At 37.2% G+C, this 21,650-nt stretch overlaps 1 protein-coding gene across 7 annotated transcripts in view; it reads left to right on the top strand.

The window, feature by feature from the left end:
- Positions 1-21,650, top strand: part of QKI (QKI, KH domain containing RNA binding) — a 142,419-nt gene that overhangs the window by 75,795 nt on the left and 44,974 nt on the right. For all 7 annotated transcript variants that reach the window (XR_005553989.1, XM_039321637.1, XM_039321636.1 and 4 more), the window contains exon 4: positions 8,839-8,982. Coding sequence is in view for 6 of the 7 variants with exons in the window: in XM_039321637.1 (XP_039177571.1) it covers positions 8,839-8,982 (144 nt within the window). In the remaining variant the exon portion in view is untranslated. The remainder of the gene's footprint in view (positions 1-8,838; positions 8,983-21,650) is intronic.

Here is a 21,650-nt window from a genome sequence, read left to right as displayed (position 1 = left end):
CCACGCATGGTGCTCCTGGCACTCCCATCCAAAAGAAGCACAAATCCTCCAAACTGGAGGCTGTGGGAAAACTTAAGGCCAAGGCCAAGGCCATTTCGGGCAAGAGGCCCTCTTAGGCGGCTGAGAAGGAGGCCAGCAGGAGACACCAAGCCTTGGAAAAGCAGTTTTCCAAAGTTGAGAAACTGAGCATAAGGGGACAGGCCATGCCTCCCCGGTTCCAGCTGAGGATTCAGTTTTTGGGCCACAATTTGCCCCCTCCAATTTAATTGTCCATCGGGCAGACCCAGACAGGAGGAGATGATTCCCAGATGATTCCCAGACCCGAATCTGTGGCATCAATGATCCCATCTTATTTCTCCCAGGCGGGAACCCCAGAATATCTGGGTTCTATTTCTTCTATCCGATCCTCTCAAGACAGAGAGTCACGTTCCGAGGAGTACGGAGCAATGGGCATACAGTTATCGGAGGATGAGGAACCTTCTCCAGACCCTCCTCCCTTTGTGGGCCTATTTGACTCAGCGTTATTCAAATTGCTGCTCCACAAGGCAAATACCTCTGCCAAGATTGGCCCTGATCAGGAGCCTCAACCGGGTCCATCCACCAGCCAAGACACAAATCTGCTGTTCTCCGAGCCTATTGTTACACAAAGGCACATCCCCGTTCCTCTCTTTCTTAATACTATTCAAAAGCAGTGGGGAATACCTGGCGCCCTCCCCACACTGGGGGGAACAGACAAAAGGCTCTTTAATGTCGCCCCTGCCTTGTCAGAACTGCTGGAGGTTCCGGTTATAGATGAACCTCTAACGCCACTATTTTCCTCTTCCACGATGTCAGGGGACATGGCTGAAACCTTGAAGGCGGAGGACAGAAAATCTGAGCTCTCTTTCCACAGGACTCACCAGGCCTTGGCATGGTTGGTAAGGGCAGCTATATCCACCTCCTTCGCCAGAACCTCTCTTATCTGGTTTCGCGAGCTTCAGGCCACAGTTCCTCCGGAGGACGTACGAACACACCAGAACTTGGGTAAGTTAGCGGCTGCCTCAGAATACATGGCGCATGTGTCACTACACGCTGCCAGATTCTCATCCCAAGCCATAGCTTCAAACGCAGGTTCCTGTGGCTCAAACAATGGCGAGCAGATGCAAAATCAAAGTGGTGCTTAGTGGCTGCCCCTTACCGTGGCGGTCAGCTGTTTGGAGAGGCTCTGAACGCTTACCTAGTGGAGAATAAGGACAAACGTAAGGTGATGTCCCACCTTACCAGATGGGCAGACAGATGGCTGAACCCGTATAGCCCTTTCAATCAGGGTTAGGATTGGAGTTGGCTGAGCCTCCCCATTCCTTCCCTGCCAGATCAGATTGCCAATTTGAACGTTCTGCTACCAAACCCAGGCAGCAATTCCAGGCCAAGCGGCCCTTTTGAGCACGGGAGGCTGTCCCTTCAGAAGATCCAAGTGACTTCAGGGAGACCTCCCCCATAGCTGGCAGATTGACTCTCTTTGCTCACAAATGGGAGACCACCACCACAGACACCTGGGTTCTCAACACCATCAGGTGCGGCCTGTCCCTGGAATTTGTATCAGAACATTTCATTTCTTGTTCAACGTCGAAAAATCCAGTCAAGAAGGGCCTCATGAGCGAGACCATTCGACACCTTTGGAGATAAGGGCCATAGAACCAGTACCAGCTGGACAACTGAGAAGGGGGTTCTACTTAATCCTCTTCGTCGTTCCAAAGGCCTCGGGAGGATGGAGGGCAATACTCGACCTAAAGGGGCTGAACTCTCATCTTGCCTATAAAAAATTCAAAATGCAAACTCTCAAGTCTATTCTGGACAGCATCAGAAGGGACGACTTCCTGACGTCTTATCGACCTCACAGAAGCATACCTGCATTTTCCCATCCTTCCTGGCCATCGGAAGTTCCTCAGGTTCTGTTACATAAACCACCATTATCAATGTAGAGCCCTACCGTTCAGTCTCTTGTCAGCTCCAAGAGTATTTACAAAGATCTTGGCAGCACTGGCCGCTCATCTGAGGCTAGTCCCGGTACGCATTCAATATTACATGGATGACATCCTCATCCAGTCCCCCTCTATTCAGGCGGCTCAGTCGGACCTGGCCTTGTCCATCAGGACCCTCCAAGACCACGGGTTCTCAGTGAGTTTCCAAAAGAGCCAGACAGCTCCCCCAACCCACCTCCTTCACCTGGGCGCGATCATAGACACAAGACAAAGCAAGGTCTATCTATCGCGGGAGTGCCAGGACAGTATCTGAGCCCTGGTCCTCCGGGTCCAAAGGGAGCATGTAGTTACACTGGCCATCCTTTCCCAATTGTTAGGGAAGATGGTTTCTTGCATGGTGATAGTGCCATGGGCCAGCTACCCTCCAGGAACCTGCAATGGTTTTTGCTTCCGTTTCAGAGGCTGGGCACCAGCTCCTCCAACCAGAGGGTAAGGGTTCCGTTTCAAACCCTAAGATCCCTTTAGTGGTGGACCTCCCCAGCGGTAGCCAGAGGCTCATTGTTCAAGGAGCCAGCCCGGCTTACCCTGACTATGGACACCAGTTTGTTTGGCTGGGGAGTGCACCTATGGTCTCAGTTGGCTCAGGGCCGGTGGTCCCGGTCAGACCTGAAGCACAACATAAACTGGTTGGAACTCAGAGCCATACATCTGGCCCTACGCCACTTCAGCAACAGAGTGGTGGGACAACATGTCCTAGTCCTCATGGACAATGTGGCAGCAAAAGCCCATGTGAACTGGCAAGGGGTACCCGATCCAGGTCCCTCACGACTGAGGCCCAGTTGTTGGGCTCTTGGGCAGAGACCAACCTCTCCTCCCTTAGGGCAGAGCACATCTCGGCAGAGGCAAATCAGCAGATGGACTTCTTAAGCAAGTCGACAGTGGATCACTTCGAGTGGCACCTGCATCCCGATCTCTTCAGGGAGATATCAGAGAGGTTCAGTCATCCAGTACTGGACTTGTTCACCTCTCCAGCGAATTCCCAGCTTCCAAGGTTTTTCTCCCGGTTCCGATCTCCAGGGGCGGAGAAGGCAGACGCCCTCCGCGGCCCATGGCCCGAGGACCTGCTATATGCCTTTCCTCCTCTCCCTCTGATCCCAGCAGTCATCCAGAAGATATGCAGGAACGGGCAGAGTTGATATTGGTTGCTCCACACTGGCCAAGACGGCCATGGTTTGTCGACCTCGTGGGCCTTTCCATCTCTTCCCCCATGGAGGATTCCTCCAGGTCACATTGCATTCAGCCATTGAGCTCTGCAACATCCAGAACCCCAGTGGCTCCAGTAAACCGCCTGGAACTTGAACGGTGGCTCCTGACGCAGGAGTCCTATTCGGCGGGTGTAATTGCTATGATTTAAGCATCCCGGCGTCCTGCAACAAATAGGATTTACGACTCCACATGGGAGGAGTTTCTGTCACTGGTATGCAAAGAACCAGTTAGATCTCTCGGCCATTACGATCTCAAGAATCCTGGACTATTTATTGGAGGGGCTCAACAAGGGTTTGGCGCCCAATACTATCCGCAGACATCGTGGCAGCTCTATCCACGGTATTTACATGTGACAGTTCCGAGCCATTGGCTCAGCACTCCGTGGTGTGCTTCTTTGTCAAGGGAGCGACTAATACCAAACCGCCTTTATCGATATCCCTCTTGGGAATTGTTGCGGGTCTTATAGGCCCTTATCTCACTGCCATTTGAACCCATCAGGACTTGTACACTGTGGTCCTTAACCATGAAGGTAGCCTTCCTGATAGCTGTCACGTTGGCTGGACGCATCTTGGGACTGGCAGCTCTCTGTCAGAGATGACCTATGTGTTTTTCATAATGACAGGGTGGTCCTTCGATTGGATCCGTCATTTATTCCTAAAGTGAATATCTTATTCCACAGGATGCAGGAGGTGATTCTACCAGACTTTTGTCCTCATCCATCTCATGACTTAGAACATCAGTGGCACACCTTGGACGTCTGCAGGGCATTACGCCATTACATTAAGCGAACTTCAGCCTTTCGCAAGTCAGAAGCCCTCTTTGTCTCCTTTCAACCCTCTTCCATGGGGCAGAAGGTTTCGGCCTCCACTATAGGCAGGTGGATCAAAGCTTGCATTGCAAGAGCATATCAGTCGCATTCCCTGTCCCAAGCCATATCACTGCCCACTCCACCCGCAGTGCTGTGACATCCGTGGTGTGGGTGACACAGGCATCCATTGGGGATATCTGTAGGACGGCGACTTGGTCCTCGCTTTCTCTGTTTGTGAGGCATTATAAGCTGGATAGGTTTGCCTCCGCAGACGCCTCATTTGGCCGGAGAGTGCTCCAGCAAGTAGTGCCACATAGTGGGACACAGGCCCAGACTGATTCCCTCCCATAGGGACAGGGCAGCTTTGGTGTGTCCCATTCATGGATTCTCCATCTTCATGCTGGAGAAGGGGCATTGTCTTACCTGAACGCCTTTTCTCAGCATGATGATGGGGAATCCACACCCACCCCTTAGTGTCCATCAGGTCCCGTGTCAGGTAGGAGAGCCAACACATCGGACTGTCATCAATAGCTTTGCCTTTGTTGTGACTGGGTCGTATTCTAGCCCAGGAGAGGCGTGGCAAGTTTGACAGACTTAATCTAATTGGGCAGGAAGACAGAGTTAACCTATTCGTAGATTCTCCATCATTATGCTGAGAAAAGGCGTTCAGGTAAGACAACGCCCCTTCTAATCAGCACCACAATATATGTATATGTGATAGGTGGGCTAAAACTGTTATACTATAGGAATAGAAGCTTCTCTATATCTTGTTTAAGGCCTTGAAGTTAAAGCAACTCTGTTTATTTCGTTGTAGTCTAGAATGTTAAGATTCACTGAATTAGTGAATATATGGAAATTTGATTGATTTCTGTAGAAATATGGTCCTGTTAGCTAGTTGTACAGAAAGAGATGCTATGTAAACTTAAAAATGAAATATAAACTTTTCTCTCACTCTCTAATGCTATCTTTGTTGAAATTTTAGTGGTTATTCTATATTCATTATCCTGCAGCTAAACGATTCCCGGTTTTCCAATTAGTTTAACCGATATTTTGAGAGACAAACAAGTTTCATTGTTCAGCATTTACCTACTAAAATAACAACAACAAAGTAATTTGTTGAAAGTTTAGTTATTTTATATGTATAATTTAATTATAATAAAGTCAGTTATGAGATTATTTTTGAAAACACAACCCATTTTTATTACCAGATGCTGTTACTGTGTTTCCCTGAAAATAAGACTCAACCGGAAAATAAGCCCTAGCATGATTTTTCAGGATGTTCGTAATATAAGCCCCACTCCAAAAATAAGCTCCAGTTAAGATTATCAGCTAGATGGACGCATTTAGTACCATATTTCCCCGAAAATAAGACCTAACCGGAAAAGCCCTGTGTCTTTTGGAGCAAAAATTAATATGAGACCTGGTCCTATTTTTGGGGAAACGTGGTAATGAATATCTTAAATGGTGATTAGATTGCATTCAATTTAAAGAATTTGAAAAAAAATTCCACTGTGCTTTTGTTTATTTAACAGATTTTAAGACACTTAATGCTTTCATTTAATGGAAATCAGTTCAGAAATGTTGCATATTAGATAGAAAAGACATTTCCCTTTGCATTTAAAAATGACATGAAATGAATCTCTTATATTTATCTTTTGAATAGTTTTAATAATAATTTTATTATTGTATATATAGAAAATTTGTATTGAAAATTTTCATATAAAATAAACCAAAATAAAAGGAAAAATAACAGAAAATTGCAAGAAAATAAAAAAGAAAACCAAAGAAGCACAGAGATGACATTTAGCCGTCCTGTAAACAGATAATTATATTATTCTTAGTAATTAATTAATTGATTGGTTGATCAAATTTGTATAGCCACCCATCTTATCAAAAGCAACTCTAGGCTGTGCACAAAAATCAGTGTTCTCTCCTAAATACTTTACAAGGACCTTCACCTTTTCATTTAGTCCTTTCTTAGTCTTCAGATAAATAAATCATTGATTCATTTTTTTTTATTCTTTTAACAAAAGTCAATATAAAGTTCTAGTTGTTCAAAAAAAGTTTTTGTTGTTTGTTCTCTGACTAGTCAGCTCAGTTTCTCCATTTCTGCAAATTCTGACATTTTCACAATTCATTCCTCCACTGGAAATGTCATTATTCTTTCATCATTGTGTATACAATAATCTTGTTGCAGTTACCATCTACAGTAGCAATGTACCATAAGTCACAATAAAAAAAAGTTCTGATTTTTGAGCAGTATTAGTCCTTAAAACTTTTTGCATCATTATATGAATTGGTAACCAGAATTTCCAGCACTGGTTTGAAATACTTTTAGAAATAGTTTTGATAATTTTGTTGGTATCATATACCAACACTACATCATTTTATATAATTTTTCTCTTAAATTATGACAATGTAAGTTAGTTTAGTGATAGCAATAGCACTTATATACTGCTCCATTGTGCTTTACAGCACTCTCTGAGCAGTTTACAGATTCAGCCAATATTGCCCCCAACAATCTGGGTCCTCACTTTATTAACCTCGGAAGGAAGGAAGGATGAGTCAATCATGAGCTGGTCAGGTTCAAATCCTGGCTATGGGAAGAGTTAATCTGTAATATTGCATTCTAATCACTGCGCCACCATGTTTATTTACATTTTCTCCCAAATACCCTCTCTATGAAGTATGTTGCTTTTTTTTAAATGTTATATTTGCCATTTCGGGTTCTTGTTGCTCAGTGGTATTCTGGCATCCAGCCTCCTTATATACAACTAAATTTAGATCCAGTTCATAATATCTTGTGAATATTGTGCATTTTCTTAATAGTATGATCTTTAAAAAAAGACATCTGGAAGACATTTATCTTCTAATGAGAGGTCTCTATGTGCAGAAGAAAAAGAATAGGATTGATTGCACACAATCTAAAATTTCAAAGCGCTTCTAGATTATTTGCATGCCTAATTACTCTGCATTCAAAATTAAGTGAACTAGCTTCTTGGAACTGAAAAATGAAATGCAATCTTTTATGGAGAAAATATCACATTTGCATGTTCGCCTTTCTATATTTTAGAATTAGATTTTTTCAGTGTACGTAATAATAGTGTCTAAAAATATATTTATGCTTCTGTCTTAAATGAGTGAATAGGACCCTGAAACATCAGCTTTGCTTTGATATGTAGCACGGTAAAGTGATGTTGAGAAAAACTTAGCAGTGATGTGCATTTTGGTGATAAAGGACTATGTCAGAATAGCAATTAATTATCTGCTTTGCTTGATATGGAAAACAGTGGTCTTATACTTCCTACTCCTTGGCAATTCAAATATTTCTTTTGGTGAAAGATATTAATACACATTTGAATTTGCTTAGATTAATATTTGATTTGTGTGACTGTAGTAGATAAAGCAAGTGTATTTGAGTTCTTGATATTTTGTCTAAAGTATGTGGGATAATAGTGAAAAGATCAGTTTACATATATATAGGAAACAATATAATATGTTAAGTTAATTGAAATACACATCAGTAATTGTGCAATTCCAAGGTTTCAATGTACTACCTTTGCATCTTTGGCTTTACATTAATAATTTGATATGAACTGGTACAAAGAAGAAACCAAAGAAACCAGGAGTACCATACTTTCCGGCGTATAAGACGACTTTTGCGAGCGGTAAAATCGGCACCAAAGTCAGGGGTCGTCTTATATGCCGAGTCGTCTTATACGCCGGAAATTACGGTAGTTTCTGGCATATAAGATGACTTTCTAGGCATGTGACTCGGCGCCGAAGACGGGGGTCGTCTTATACGCCGGGTTGCCTTATACGCCGGAATATACGGTAATAGTATTTCAGATACCTTTTATAGATGTATAAAAACTAGTGGGGGGGGGGAAGTAGAAGTCAGAATTTGATATAATTCCTGGAATTTTTAGGTTCTCTTTCTACTTAATAATAACAATTGCCTTAAAATGAATGAGATAATTTTTATAATAGACATATAAGGTAGACTAATGTTTTTCTATATGAGGGAATGCTTGTGTGATAAATTGGCACACTACAACATAAGTGTCTATTAAAAGAAAAAAAAATTAATTTTGTATATAGTAATAATGAACTGAGTTGTCGAGTATAGCAAGATTGGGCTATTGAAATGAGCAGGATGTATTAAGGATGTTTGGAAGATGCTGATGTTTACCAAAAAAAAAAAAAAGCCTAAGGTGACTGTCACTTTCTCCAGCATGATAGATAGAGAATCCACAAATGGGTTAACTCTGTCTTCCTGCCCAATTAGACTAAGTCTGTCAAATTTGCCACGCCTCTCCTGGGCCAGGAGACCTCCCAGTCATGACTTAGTCTGTGCCCAGAAAAGACGTGTCAGTTTGGCTCCCAGTTTCAAACTTAACTACAGAGCAGGTTGTATGGTTCTTTTTTCCCCATTTGTGAATTCTCCATTTCCCCTTGCAGCGCTGGGATCAGCACAGCGCCTAAACGCTTGCCGTTTTTTTCTCACTATGCTGCTGACTTGAAGAAGCCTGTAGAAAGTGAGAAAATCCTTAGTTCTCAAATTATTCCTTTGTCTTTCTTACTCAGTGAAATCTCTAGAAAGTTTTTATGTTGAATTTTCCCTGTTAGCCACAGAAAGTGCTTTTTTGGCCATTTGATGATAATTGTTAGGGCTTTCAGAAATACAAAATGTACTATGAAGTATGTAAGCACACATACTCATATATGGTTCTAATGTTGTCCAGTAATCTGACTTGCTGCAATTAAGTCTAACCAATTAAATATGATATTTCATTTTTCTAGGAAGAACAAAACAGAGGCAAGCCCAATTGGGAACATCTGAATGAAGATTTGCATGTATTAATCACTGTGGAAGATGCTCAAAATAGAGCAGAAATTAAATTGAAGAGGGCTGTGGAAGAAGTAAAAAAATTACTGGTACCTGCAGTAAGTAATATTATTGACATATTGATGTTTGATAGGTGTTCCTTAAGATCATATTATCTTCCATGTGGTATTACATAGTATCTAGTTAAAGGAAATATGTTCAAATATAATGTTTTTCATCTAAAGCATATGGTGCACTGTAATATAAAAATAAGATTGAATGTAGGCTATCAATTGTTTCGAAAGCAACTTTCTCTGATTTGAAAAGAGTAATATATAACTAATGCATACTAAGAAGACAAATTAATAGATTTATAGGAGAAACAGGAATATTTCAGATAATTTTTACTGTTGTCTGGAGAGGTATGAGGTTGTTCAATTAAATAAAGCATCCCATCTCTGTAGTAAGTTACTTTTAAAGTTATTAGTTAAACTTGTGGAATTTTCAGAAACAGTTTATAATAAGGAGGCCTATTAAGAGGAAAAACAATTTGTTAAGCAGGGCATGACTTATGTACACTCTGTAGTAGTAACTCTTACTAATTACTAGTCTTATCTATTCTATCCAGGTGGGTGGAAAGAGGGTTCATCACATCTCACTAGGTTATATAATACTATTGACTGTAGCCATAATTTTGAGATTTGATTTCATAATTCACTGAGGAAATATTTTTCTTGTTATAAAATTGTTCTGCTGAACATAAATATCAGAGAAATGTATCAAAGAAATCAGTGTATTGGTTGTAGTTTATTTATACTATATAAGAAAATAGTTTCTTATATCATTTATGTTCCATAAAAGACCATTTTGGAGATGGGGATATTCATTCCAAGTATGTGCATGAGCAGGATGTCTGGTTATAGGTATTTATAAAGAAAGAAACATGCAGAGGAAGAAAACTAATGTAAAAATATAAATACAAAAATACAAACACAAATTCTGTTTGCTTAATATAGAAAGAAAAGTTCCTTAGAGACCCATATAAAATTGGAATACGTTTTTCATACAAACTCAAGTTAGATGGCTTTTTTCTAAAATTGTATCTTAATAGTTGGATACTATAATAAAATGATCAGAGAGACATAAATATGTCTTTGTTATACTACTGAATTAAATTATGACAAATGCTAGAAGAATGGTACAACTTTACTTAAAATCAGTTCTGAATACCCTTGCTTGATAATAGTTACATGTTTCAGCCATTGAGAACAATTGAAACTGCATGTAAAGATGCAATTTTAGTAAAAATTGAAAGCCGGTTTGATTTAGTGGCCAAGGAGACTATGAGTTCCAATTCTTAGTCATGAAAACTAGCTAGATGACTTTGAGACAGCTTATACTATCTCAATCCTATCCATCTCATAGAAAGAGGAATATGAAGTATATACTCCATCTTATGTGGGTCAAAAATAAAAGCAAGATAAAAATCAAATATTAAAAGAAAGTTCATTCTTATCAAGGAAATAGTTTGTATAGAATAGTTTGTTTCCTTAAGACAAGGGTGTCAAACTGCCAGCCCACGGGCTGGATGCGTCAGGCAGAAGACACACCATGCCAAGTCCGGCAAGGGGAAAAAACTTGTGATACATCGCAACATGTCACATGACGAGGCGAGTTTGACACCCCTGGCTTAAGACAAAAACCTAAAAACTTCATTAATTTAAATTTTGCTCATGTAGCTAATCAGTCAATTCTTCAGCGATAAACTAATTTAGTTCCATTTTTGGTCATAAATGGAAAATGTTTGCTTTACACATAGTCATTTCTAACTGAACTGATCTCAGTTGTAGATATATTGAGTTTAAAGTTTAATTGTGCTGATTTTTTGTTCAAATCTAGACTGCGAACTGTATTAAACTTTTAATTAATGTATGTTATCCAAATTGATTTTAGTTGGTTTGGATAAGGATATAAAGATGAAGTATGCAAAAAGAAAGTATTTTTTAAGTTCTTATTTTAGATAACAAACCATAAAATTGGCCAATATTTTTAATACAGATCATTGTTTATTATTGATCTATATTTTGAGTTTTGCACTCTGTATCCTTTTATCACTGTTAATATTTTGATATATATCCAAAATATGCTTTACATATTTACAGTTATTTTTTTATTTTTATTTTTTTACCATTTTTACTTGGAGGGAAATAATGTTTGCATTTTTACAAGAAAACAGTTTTATTTGAGTGCCTCTATCTAAATGTTCTTGACTATATGGACAATCATAAAGAAAATGACTATCATGTTAGTAGTTTAAAATACTATCACACTAAAGGCTGTGATTCTTAAACTGCAGGCCATCAAGTTATATTTAGAAATCTATTTTTCACTCAGCTTAGTTTGTATTGATTCTACCAAATTTTCTTTGTAAATATTAAGGTATAAACTTTTTAGTTTGACTCAGGAAATATTACTCTTGATAGTCATACTGTAGGAGAAATTGATATTAGTATCTTTAATACACGCAGCTTGTTGAACAAGATGTAATATTTAGGTTACCACAACATTAAGTTGTAGACCACTGTTTGCCAGCTCCATTGAATTTTTCACTCAGATTCATAAATTGCACTGAGCTAAAATGAAAGTATGGCTTAGCATATTTGAGTCCAAGTAGTGATTATAGTAGCATGAAAAAAGTAAACTATTGTATCTAATTTCTATGCCAAGAGCCATTTGTGTAACAAATGGAATCTCAACAAAATGCTGAATGTATCTTTAGCTACTTGCAGAATTCTGTTCAGCATTCTGCTAGCCAACCAGTTTATTATAAATTATGTAAACAGTTGACTTCATTCTTCATGTCTCAGTTGACTTTTTTCTGTTTTATTTTTTTCAACATTGAACATTGCATGGTTCTGAAACTATTAAATACACGCAATCTGTTAAACTTCTTTGACATGGTATAGTATCTTTCTTTCGGATATAAAACATTTATGACTCTACTTATGATTCTACTTGCTTCGATGTTTGCCCAAGTATATTTGTTCTGCCCGTTTGTTTCTCTAGTTTTGTTTTGATTCCATATTTGATGTCACCTAATCATGTGAATTCGCAATTAGAGGAAATAATAACTATCAATACATTATAAGTATCAATACATAATGTTTTGGAAGTTCAAACAACGAATTGTTTATGCTGTGTTCAAACAGAAAGTAGTTTGTGCATTTTTAACAGATTGTTCTATGTTATTTTTTTCCATAGAAAATCATATTCTATAACCTTCTAAACAGATGCAGTCATTATCTTCAACTTTGCTTTTTATGCTGTGTAGCTAATTCAGAAAGAACAGGAAGTTTTATTGTGATGCAATCCTCTGTAGGTTTCAGTAATAGATTATGTACTTTACCTGATTGTGCATCTTTAAGATTGCCTCCATAGTAAAGTTTTAAAATAGGTAGATTTCAACAAACATTCAGGTAACCTTTGAGTAACTATATCAACCAATAATTAATTATAGTTAAAAATAATTTTGTATTATCATTACACTTAGAAATTTTCGAAACTACTTCTGTAAATTGGTAGTAGTTCTTTTACATTAGTTCCTGGCATACTTTAAAATTTAGGAGTTCAATATCTGTTATAGAGTGTGTCTCTAGTTGATCATACTTTTGGCCATGAAGAGAATTTAGACCTGATTTAAAGATACAATTTTCTTATTTTAATAGAATTCTTTCTGAATAACTTTCTCCAAGGGAATTCATTAATTTTACAACATTAATTCATTTAATCAGGTAAAGTAATAAAGGGATCAGAAGGCTAGATGATGATTGGTAAACAGAAATTGAAATGTCATAAAATGTGAGTGAGTGGTTCCAGATTTGGGAGTTGGTAAAATTGAATTTCTGAATGAAAATTCATTTCAAAGAACAGGATTATGGTTTGTTAGTACTCCTTGATTTAGTTTTATTTCTGGAGCCTGGGTAGCTGCAGGGATTGGCTTTCTTCAGTTCTGGTCATTTGTCTCTTATGCCCTTTTTAAAATAAGTATAACCTGGCCACAATGACCATGCTATAATGTCTTAGATTACTATGCACATTCTACATAAGGCTGCCTTTACCTAGAAATAATACTACTCAGCAGTCTGTATGGGGAGTATCAATCTACCTCAAAAGTATTGATGCTGATTTATAAAATTCAAAATTCTTAGGCCTGAATACTAGTCAGAATACCTCTCATAATGTGTACCGACCAGCATAATGAGATTGCAGTGGACCTTGATAGTAGTGTTGGGGAAATTAGTAAGAATCGTGATTTTTTTACTTTAGACATCTCTGCATTTTTGTATAGTTTTATTAAGAGGTTAGATGCACCTCTTTATGTAGATCAGTACTGCACAACATATAGTGCACAGGCCACATGTGACTTGTTAAACAGTCTTGTGTAGTTGGCCAGCTTTTTTTAAAAAAATGAATTAATTCACCCTACTGTCACCCTGAAAGATCCATTGCTGAGCACTTGTAACCCTTACCACCACTTCCAGTGCTGGTGTCACTTTTCTAGCTATTAAATAATTGATTGGTGCACCAGGTATTTCTTTATGAGCCCATAATGATTTTTAACTTACCAATATGGCCCTTTCCCCTCTACAAGTTTTGTAGATCTGATTTAGACCTTTGAAATCCCTTGACTTGTTTGTTCTTGGCTGCTTAGAAAGGGCCATAAACAGGGCGATATATTTGTTGTGCCAATATTTTTAAAAACATCTTTAGGATTGTAGATCTACTACATAGATTATATTTTGTGACAGTTTTCATTGTAACATAGCTGCTGCATTTTTAATATTCTTGTTCTTCTCAAAATAAAATCTTGAATCCATACATTCTGATACCTGCTTGTCAACTTTGGGGTTAAAGCCAGTGTGATTTGAAAGGAAGATTTGAGTTTGAGGCTCTGCTTATTTATGAAGTTTGTTGATTTGTCTTGTTCAGACCGCTGAGCTGTTGTGAGAATAAAATATTGCAACAAATTATTTGAGAAGTGGTATAGAGTGTTAACATTCAAGAAATAATTAGCTTCCTCTATGATAATTATACAGGGAGCTAAATTTGCACTTTGAGGATTATATTTAGAAAAATTCGTTTTCCTTGAAAATACTTGACAACAGTATATGCTTTACAAATGTGATGGCTTTACTCAGTCTCTGCTCTTCCAAATTTAATCACTTAATTCTAATTTTAGTATTAACATTCTTAATCTAATCTAATTTCTAATAATGACACAACTGCAACTGGTCAGATACCTGTACTATATTTTCTGTCCAATTGAACCTGTGACTGGGCAGGATCATCTGCATGAGAAATGGAGGTTGCTTTCCTGTAAATAGAGTTCTTCCAGAGTGCCATTGTCTAATCAACTATCTGTAGTGTTTCCCTCTTTGGGGAATGTTTTAATTAGTGAAAGATAAGCAAGGCAACCAAATACATTGTCTTCATTTGTTGAATGGAGCTTCCTGTGTATTTGGTGACTAAGGAAGAATTCTCCTAACAGGTAAGGAGCTTCTTCTTTCTAACTTCAGTTTTTGTGTCATGTTCCAGGTCTTGCAAAGGTTGATAAGTTCCTCCCCGAAAAAGTAAGTTGGGCTGTAATTTTTCTGATTTAAAAAGTTGTAAAAATAAGCAACTTTTATAGGTATTTTACCTTTTTATAAGATTATAAAGTGTTAGTTGTAAACATGCACTTTATTTTATGAACTGTATAACTTATACAGTTACAATTCCCTGAAATTGACCCATGAAGCTAAATATTAGTAAATATATTTGAATCATATTATTGTGATTTATTTTAGGTATTTTATAGAAAATACTGACATTTTGGAATTAAAAAAAAAGAAAACATTCATGCAAACGCTAGATAATAGGAAATTCTTAAAGGTTTATATTTGAGGATTTAAGGGGTCTAAAATGATAGTAATATTTTTTTTAGAAAAACATTAAATTATGTTAATGCTGAAATTTATTATTTTAGAGGTTGTATTCAACTATTTATAATCCAAACAGTATGAGTTTTTCTTGTTTCAGATGCAAGGATTATAAATTATAATTCTACTTTTGAATACTTTGTATTTGGAAACAGTGTAAAACATGTATTTTAGCATAGCCCAGTTTGCAACTTCTACTGGTACATTTGCCGATTAAGAGTGCGGATAAAAAGACTATCAAGCTATAACTTTGACTCGTCTATGTATACAATATGTCATTCTAAAACGAACTTGGGATATATGACAAAATACAGGTTTTTTATATAGTTTTGCCAATAGGAATTGTCTGCAAGATATGAATGGCATAATAGTAGTTCCTTGGCTGTTGTCATTTTAGAATTATAGCTAGGATAGTGTAAAAAATAAATGATCTACTTACAAGTTAACAAACAACTATAGATGTAGAAATATTGCAAACAAAGTTCTCACAGTGGAGGTCTATCCACTTTGCTCATATGAAGCATTTTAATATCTTCAGTTCTGTGGAGTTATTTTGACTTTGGTGATACCAAATAATTTAGGGTGGTTAAAAGAGAAAGGAACAATGGATTCTTTCAAAAGGTTATTTCTGTTGGGAGAATGAAATTAAAATGGCAAAGTTTCAGTATAAGCAAATATAGTATTTCTCTAGTTCTAGTCCAAGAGTGGATTGAAATTAAGATTCTTAAATGCAGAATAGTGATATAGTTTATGCGCTTCCCTAAATAACAATAAGACGAGTAGGTAAATCTTAAAAAATAGTATTGTGAAGACTTGTGAAGTCCTCGTATCTTATTTCCAATAGTTCATAAAATAAAAAAAAAGTTCAATAACATAATTATGATTGAGACTAGCTTTTTATTTTGTACCCTTGCTAGGAACTATAAAATTGACAATAAAGTGGCAATAAATTTAAACAACTTGAAGTGCCTGTTGAAAATTACTTTAATCTGTTTAAACAGTTCTCCGATTGATGCACATGCCACATCTTAACAAAGTTGAAATTGTCTGTTACACCTGTAAATAAGCTAAGCCTCCATACAACCATCTATTTCTAATGATAAATGGTCAGTTTGCATAAATTATTATGCATTTTCTTTAAATTATTGTTGACGAACACAGTTAAGCTGCTTGAGTGATGATCTAAAGTGTATGACAGCATAATCGGCATTTACATTCCTTGGTTTGATACTTAAAGGTTTTGAACACAAGAGATAATTAAGCAGGACATTTTAGTTTAAGGATAAAGTGTACTGGTTTCTATTGAATCTCTATAATTTTTGCATATTTTTAGTGGCTGTGCATCACCTTTCATAAAAACATGGATTTTAATATAAGTATTCATTATAAGTAAGTAGCTGTTACTCAAATGATGTTAGATGCATAGATTTCTGCAATATGGTATTTTCTTTCCAAAGGGGAAAACATTTGCTAATTGGCATACTTGTCTTGAATACTTTACAATAGGGGTATCAAACTCAATTTCACTGAGGGCCGCATCAGCATTGCGGTTGCCCTCAGGGAGGGCGGATGTGTGTGGCCAGAGTGGGTGCAGCCTACTGGGTGGGCGTGGATGGAGTGGGTGTGGCCTACTGGGTGGGCGTGGCCAGTTCTACATCATTCGCGTCTACATCTACAACTACTAGTCTATGAAGTAGGTTAGAATGAGAAAAACCACCAGTGAGCATTGTGGATGGGAAATGGGGAATGTAACTTGAATTTTTGATATTCAAGTCAGTTTAGAAAACCACACCCCCACCAGAAATAGGCAGGGGAGGTTACTACATATAAGCAGGGAGCAAACCCCACATTTACTTACACTGATGATGTTACCTAGCTGGGTAATGAAGGACTAAGGACTCCAGAAATTTGAGTCAGTTTAGTCACTGACTCAAACATATAAAGTTCTATTTAGAAAATATAGTTTGAAATGTTTGTTCATGATATATATATTGAGTTTGCAATAACAGAGTCTTCCTAATAAGCCATATATATTTGTATGTAGTCCTAATGTGCCAAAAAGGTGTTACTGTTATTTCCGACCATCCAATGCCATTTTAATCTGAATGGAAAATCTGTCTTGGGACCCCAAGGACAGTAATTAGCAGTCTCTTCAGAGTGACAGAATAGAATTACCATTGTAATGGTTTAGTCTAAGGATAAAAGGATTGAATTTGGGTCTCTCTGCCAAACTAAATCAGTTGCCATGGGAATTTTCAAATAGGCATTCCCTTGAGTGATTTGAAGGGTATGAATAAACTCATAATAAATTACAGGTTTTAAAGGAGTAATCTTTGCTGTCTCTGGCATAGACTGAGCAGCAAACAGCATGGGGCTTTAAAGAAAATGCTTACATAGAGAAGAAATTCTATGCAGGCTATCAGCTTATTAAAGCTAAACTGTTTCTGCCTAATGCTATATAGTATAGCAAGCATAATTCAAGAGAGTTTGTATCAATTCCCTTGAGTAAAAAAAATCTGATTGCTGTAGATGTAAATTAAATTATCTTGCTGAATTAGATATCTTTTCAATAAATTCTATTGAAAAGAGAACTATGTTTTTTCACCAAACGTTAATTTGATTTTAATTTTCCCCTCTGCATGTAATATTTATTAGACATGCCAAATGTAACTATGACGGATACTAAAAGCTTTATAGGTAGTCCTCGACTTACAACAGTTTGTTTAGTGACCTTTCAAAGTTACAGCGGCCCTGAAAAAAGTGACTTATGACTGTTTTTCACACAACCATTGCAGCATCCCCGATCAAAATTCAGATTTATTTATCACAATTGCAGTGTCCCGGGGTCACCTTTTGCGACCTTCTGACAAGCTAAGTCAGTGGGGAAGTCAGATTCATTTAACAACCATGTTACTAATCTAACAACTGCAATGATTTATTTAACATCATTTAACAACCATGTTACTAATTTAACAACTGCAATGATTTACTTAATAACTATGGCAAAAAAGTTCGCAAAATGGAACAAATGTCTCAAGTAGCAACATAAATTTTCAACTCAATTGTGGTCATGAGTTGATCTGTATTTGAAGCAAATGAGGTGGCCTGAACTAATTCTTTAAGATTATATATAAATATAATAGAACCAAATATCATTTCCACTTTAAAGAGGTTATGTTTTGAGTTAGTAGTTTTCTTCTTCATATTGACACTTCTAAAATATGAGAAAGTAGAATATGTTCATGGAAATGACTATTTTAATAATATTACTCAGCTATAAAAATAAAAGTAAATTATCCTATTTATATCAAAACATGATGTATGTTTATAAATTCAGAATGGTTTACATTCTCTAGTTACTATAATACTAGTTTTGCAGTGCAATTCAGCATTATAGATTGGCATTAAGTATTCATGTGTGTGTGTGTATGTGTGTGTGTGTGTATATATATCCACACACACACACACACACACACACACACACGTTCACACATAATTCTGCCATCCAACAATCATTTCTTTTGAAATGGAGCATAACAATCAGAGTACCAAAAGGAATAAAAAGTAAATGTAATAAATTAAAACAAGAGATAAGAAAAAAACATGATTAAAACTACTTTTTAAGTTGGAATCCCCACACAACAAAGAGCCATTTTTGACAGATTAATGTTTAGTCCCTATTAGCTGCTGTAGCATTAAATCAGTCTAACAATATGGCATTTCACCATTTAAAAGTAAATATGTACTGTATGTATATCCCTAACCAATACTCTGCTAATGTACAACATTATATAACAAAAAAAAAAGTTGGAATGAACTTTGGAGGTCTTCTACTCCAACCCTTTGCTCAGACAGGAAACTCTATACCATTTCAGACAAATAGTTGTCCAATCTCTTCTTAAACACCTCCAGTGTTGGAGCACCCACAACTTCTGGAGGCAACTTTTTAATTTATTTAATTTGTTCAATTGTATTTAATTCATAAATGCATTAAATAGCCAAAGTGCATTGCATATGGTTGTCTGATTAATTGATCAATGCTGAACATTCAAATATTCAACAAACATTCAGTTTGTTTTTGCAGATGCTTAGCTTTCATTACATAACGCTTTTTTCAAAATCAGCAACCCCAATTTTCAACTATATTCATACAAAACATTTCATAATTCAAGCCTATCCAGTATTCTATGTAGACTTTTCAAGGAATTACACTCCCAACTAAGCCAATTCTTAAAAGATATAGTGGGGCAAAAAAGTATTTAGTCAGCCACCAATTGTGCAAGCTCTCCCACTTAAAAAGATGAGAGAGGCCTATAATTGTCATCATAGGTAGACCTCAACTATGAGAGACAAAATGAGAAAACAAATCCAGACATTCACATTGTTTGATTTGGAAAGAATTTATTTGCAAATTATGGTGGAAAATAAGTATGTGGTCACCTACAAACAAGCAAGATTTCTGGCTCTCACAGACCTGTAACTTCTTTAAGAGGCTCCTCTGTCCTCCACTCATTACCTATATTAATGGCACCTGTTTGAACTTGTTATCAGTATAAAAGACACCTGTCCACAACCTCAAACAGTCACACTCCAAACTCCACTATGGTGAAGACCAAAGAGCTGTCGAAGGATACCAGAAACAAAATTGTAGACCTGCACCAGGCTGGGAAGACTGAATCTGCAATAGGCAAGCAGCTTGGTGTGAAGAAATCAACTGTGGGAGCAATAATTAGAAAATGGAAGACATACAAGACCACTGATAATCTCCTTCGATCTGGGGTCCACCGCAAGATCTCACCCCGTGGGGTCAACATGATCACAAGAACTGTGAGCAAAAATCCCAGAACCACGCGGGGGGACCTAGTGAATGACCTGCAGAGAGCTGGGACCAACGTAACAAAGGCAACCATCAGTAACACACTATGCCACCAGGGACTCAGATCCTGCAGTGCCAGACATGTCCCCCTGCTTAAGCCAGTACATGTCCGGGCCCGTCTGAAGTTTGCTAGAGAGCATTTGGATGATCCAGAAGAGGATTGGGAGAATGTCCTATGGTCAGATGAAACCAAAGTAGAAACACAACTCGTCGTGTTTGGAGAAGAGAGAATGCTGAGTTGCATCCAAAGAACACCATACCTACTGTGAAGCATGGGGGTGGCAACATCATGCTTTGGGGCTGTTTCTCTGCAAAGGGACCAGGACGACTGATCCGTGTACAGGAAAGAATGAATGGGGCCATGTATCGTGAGATTTTGAGTGCAAACCTCCTTCCATCAGCAAGGGCATTAAAGATGAAACGTGGTTGGGTCTTTCAGCATGACAATGATCCCAAACACACCGCCCGGGCAACGAAGGAGTGGTTTCGTAAGAAGCATTTCAAGGTCCTGGAGTGGCCTAGCCAATCTCCAGATCTCAACCCCATAGAAAACCTTTGGAGGGAGTTGAAAGTCCGTGTTGCCCAGCGACAGCCGCAAAACATCACTGCTCTAGAGGAGATCTGCATGGAGGAATGAGCCAACATACTAGCAACAGTGTGTGCCAACCTTGTGAAGACTTACAGAAAACAGTTGACCTCTGTCATTGCCAACAAAGGATATATAACAAAGTATTTTGATATTGACCAAATACTTATTTTCCACCATAATTTGCAAATAAATTCTTTCCAAATCAGACAATGTGATTGTCTGGATTTGTTTTCTCATTTTGTCTCTCATAGTTGAGGTCTACCTATGATGACAATTATAGGCCTCTCTCATCTTTTTAAGTGGGAGAACTTGCACAATTGGTGGCTGACTAAATACTTTTTTGCCTCACTGTAGATGCCTGGTTGTTCATACCAATGGTATTTCTTTTTTCTAAAATGTAAATAACCTGACATTTCTACACTATCTAAATTCTGTGCCTATGCCATAAGACTTGTTTTTTGTTATTTTGATCCTGGATTGTAATAATAAGTGTGTGTTCATCGTGTGCTTTTTCTAAATCATCAAACTTGGAATAAAATTTTTTTTTTACGTCCACACTTTTTCAGTAACTTGTGAAAAACCAAACTATGTCAATTCCTTGTCATATATAAGGCCACACTTCCCAAATTTTGATTATTGTCTCCTCTCAGTGAGAAATTTTTCAGAGACTCTTGGGAGCATTAAACATACTAATTTTCCTATAGTTTTTGCATTTATTTTATTACTTTTGGCTTTGTGTAAAGAAAAAGTAATGCTGTTCTGCCATTTATAAGATAATCTTCACATTTGTTAAGCAAATTGCAAAGACATTCCAGAAGCAAACCAGATTTTAATTTTTCTGCAATTATGCCATCTGCAACTACAGCTGTACAATTTTTCAACATTCTCACTGCAATTGTGACTTCCCTTTCATCATTTTTCTTGGACAGTAACATTTATAGCATATGTAATGCATTACTGTCACACTCATTCAAATCTCTAAAATACTTGTTTCAACATTCCCTAGAGTTAGTTTCTTCCCAATCATTTTATTTATTATTATTTTTATTGAAAAGTTTTATAAAAGTTACAATATACACCCTAAAACCCACCCACCTTAAACCCCCCCTCTCCCTCCCCCACTTCCCAGAGCTGAGTACAAGGTAACAAATATAATAATCATACTCTAACTAACATTAACCAACTATACAAATAATCAAGTCCATAATGCGCTTTAACTCCCCTTTAACATAAAAATAAACATAATAATATAAACAAGTTAATATCCTAATTCTTGAACAATACAATATCCAAATTGTTAAACAATACTAATACTAAAAATAATAATAAAACTAATAAAAATTC

Source organism: Crotalus tigris, unplaced genomic scaffold (genome assembly GCF_016545835.1).
Source record: "Crotalus tigris isolate CLP2741 ecotype Arizona unplaced genomic scaffold, ASM1654583v1 scf7180000023772.879304, whole genome shotgun sequence".
In the NCBI taxonomy this organism is placed as follows: Eukaryota; Metazoa; Chordata; class Lepidosauria; order Squamata; family Viperidae; genus Crotalus; species Crotalus tigris.
This window is presented reverse-complemented; position numbering and strand designations above follow the sequence as displayed.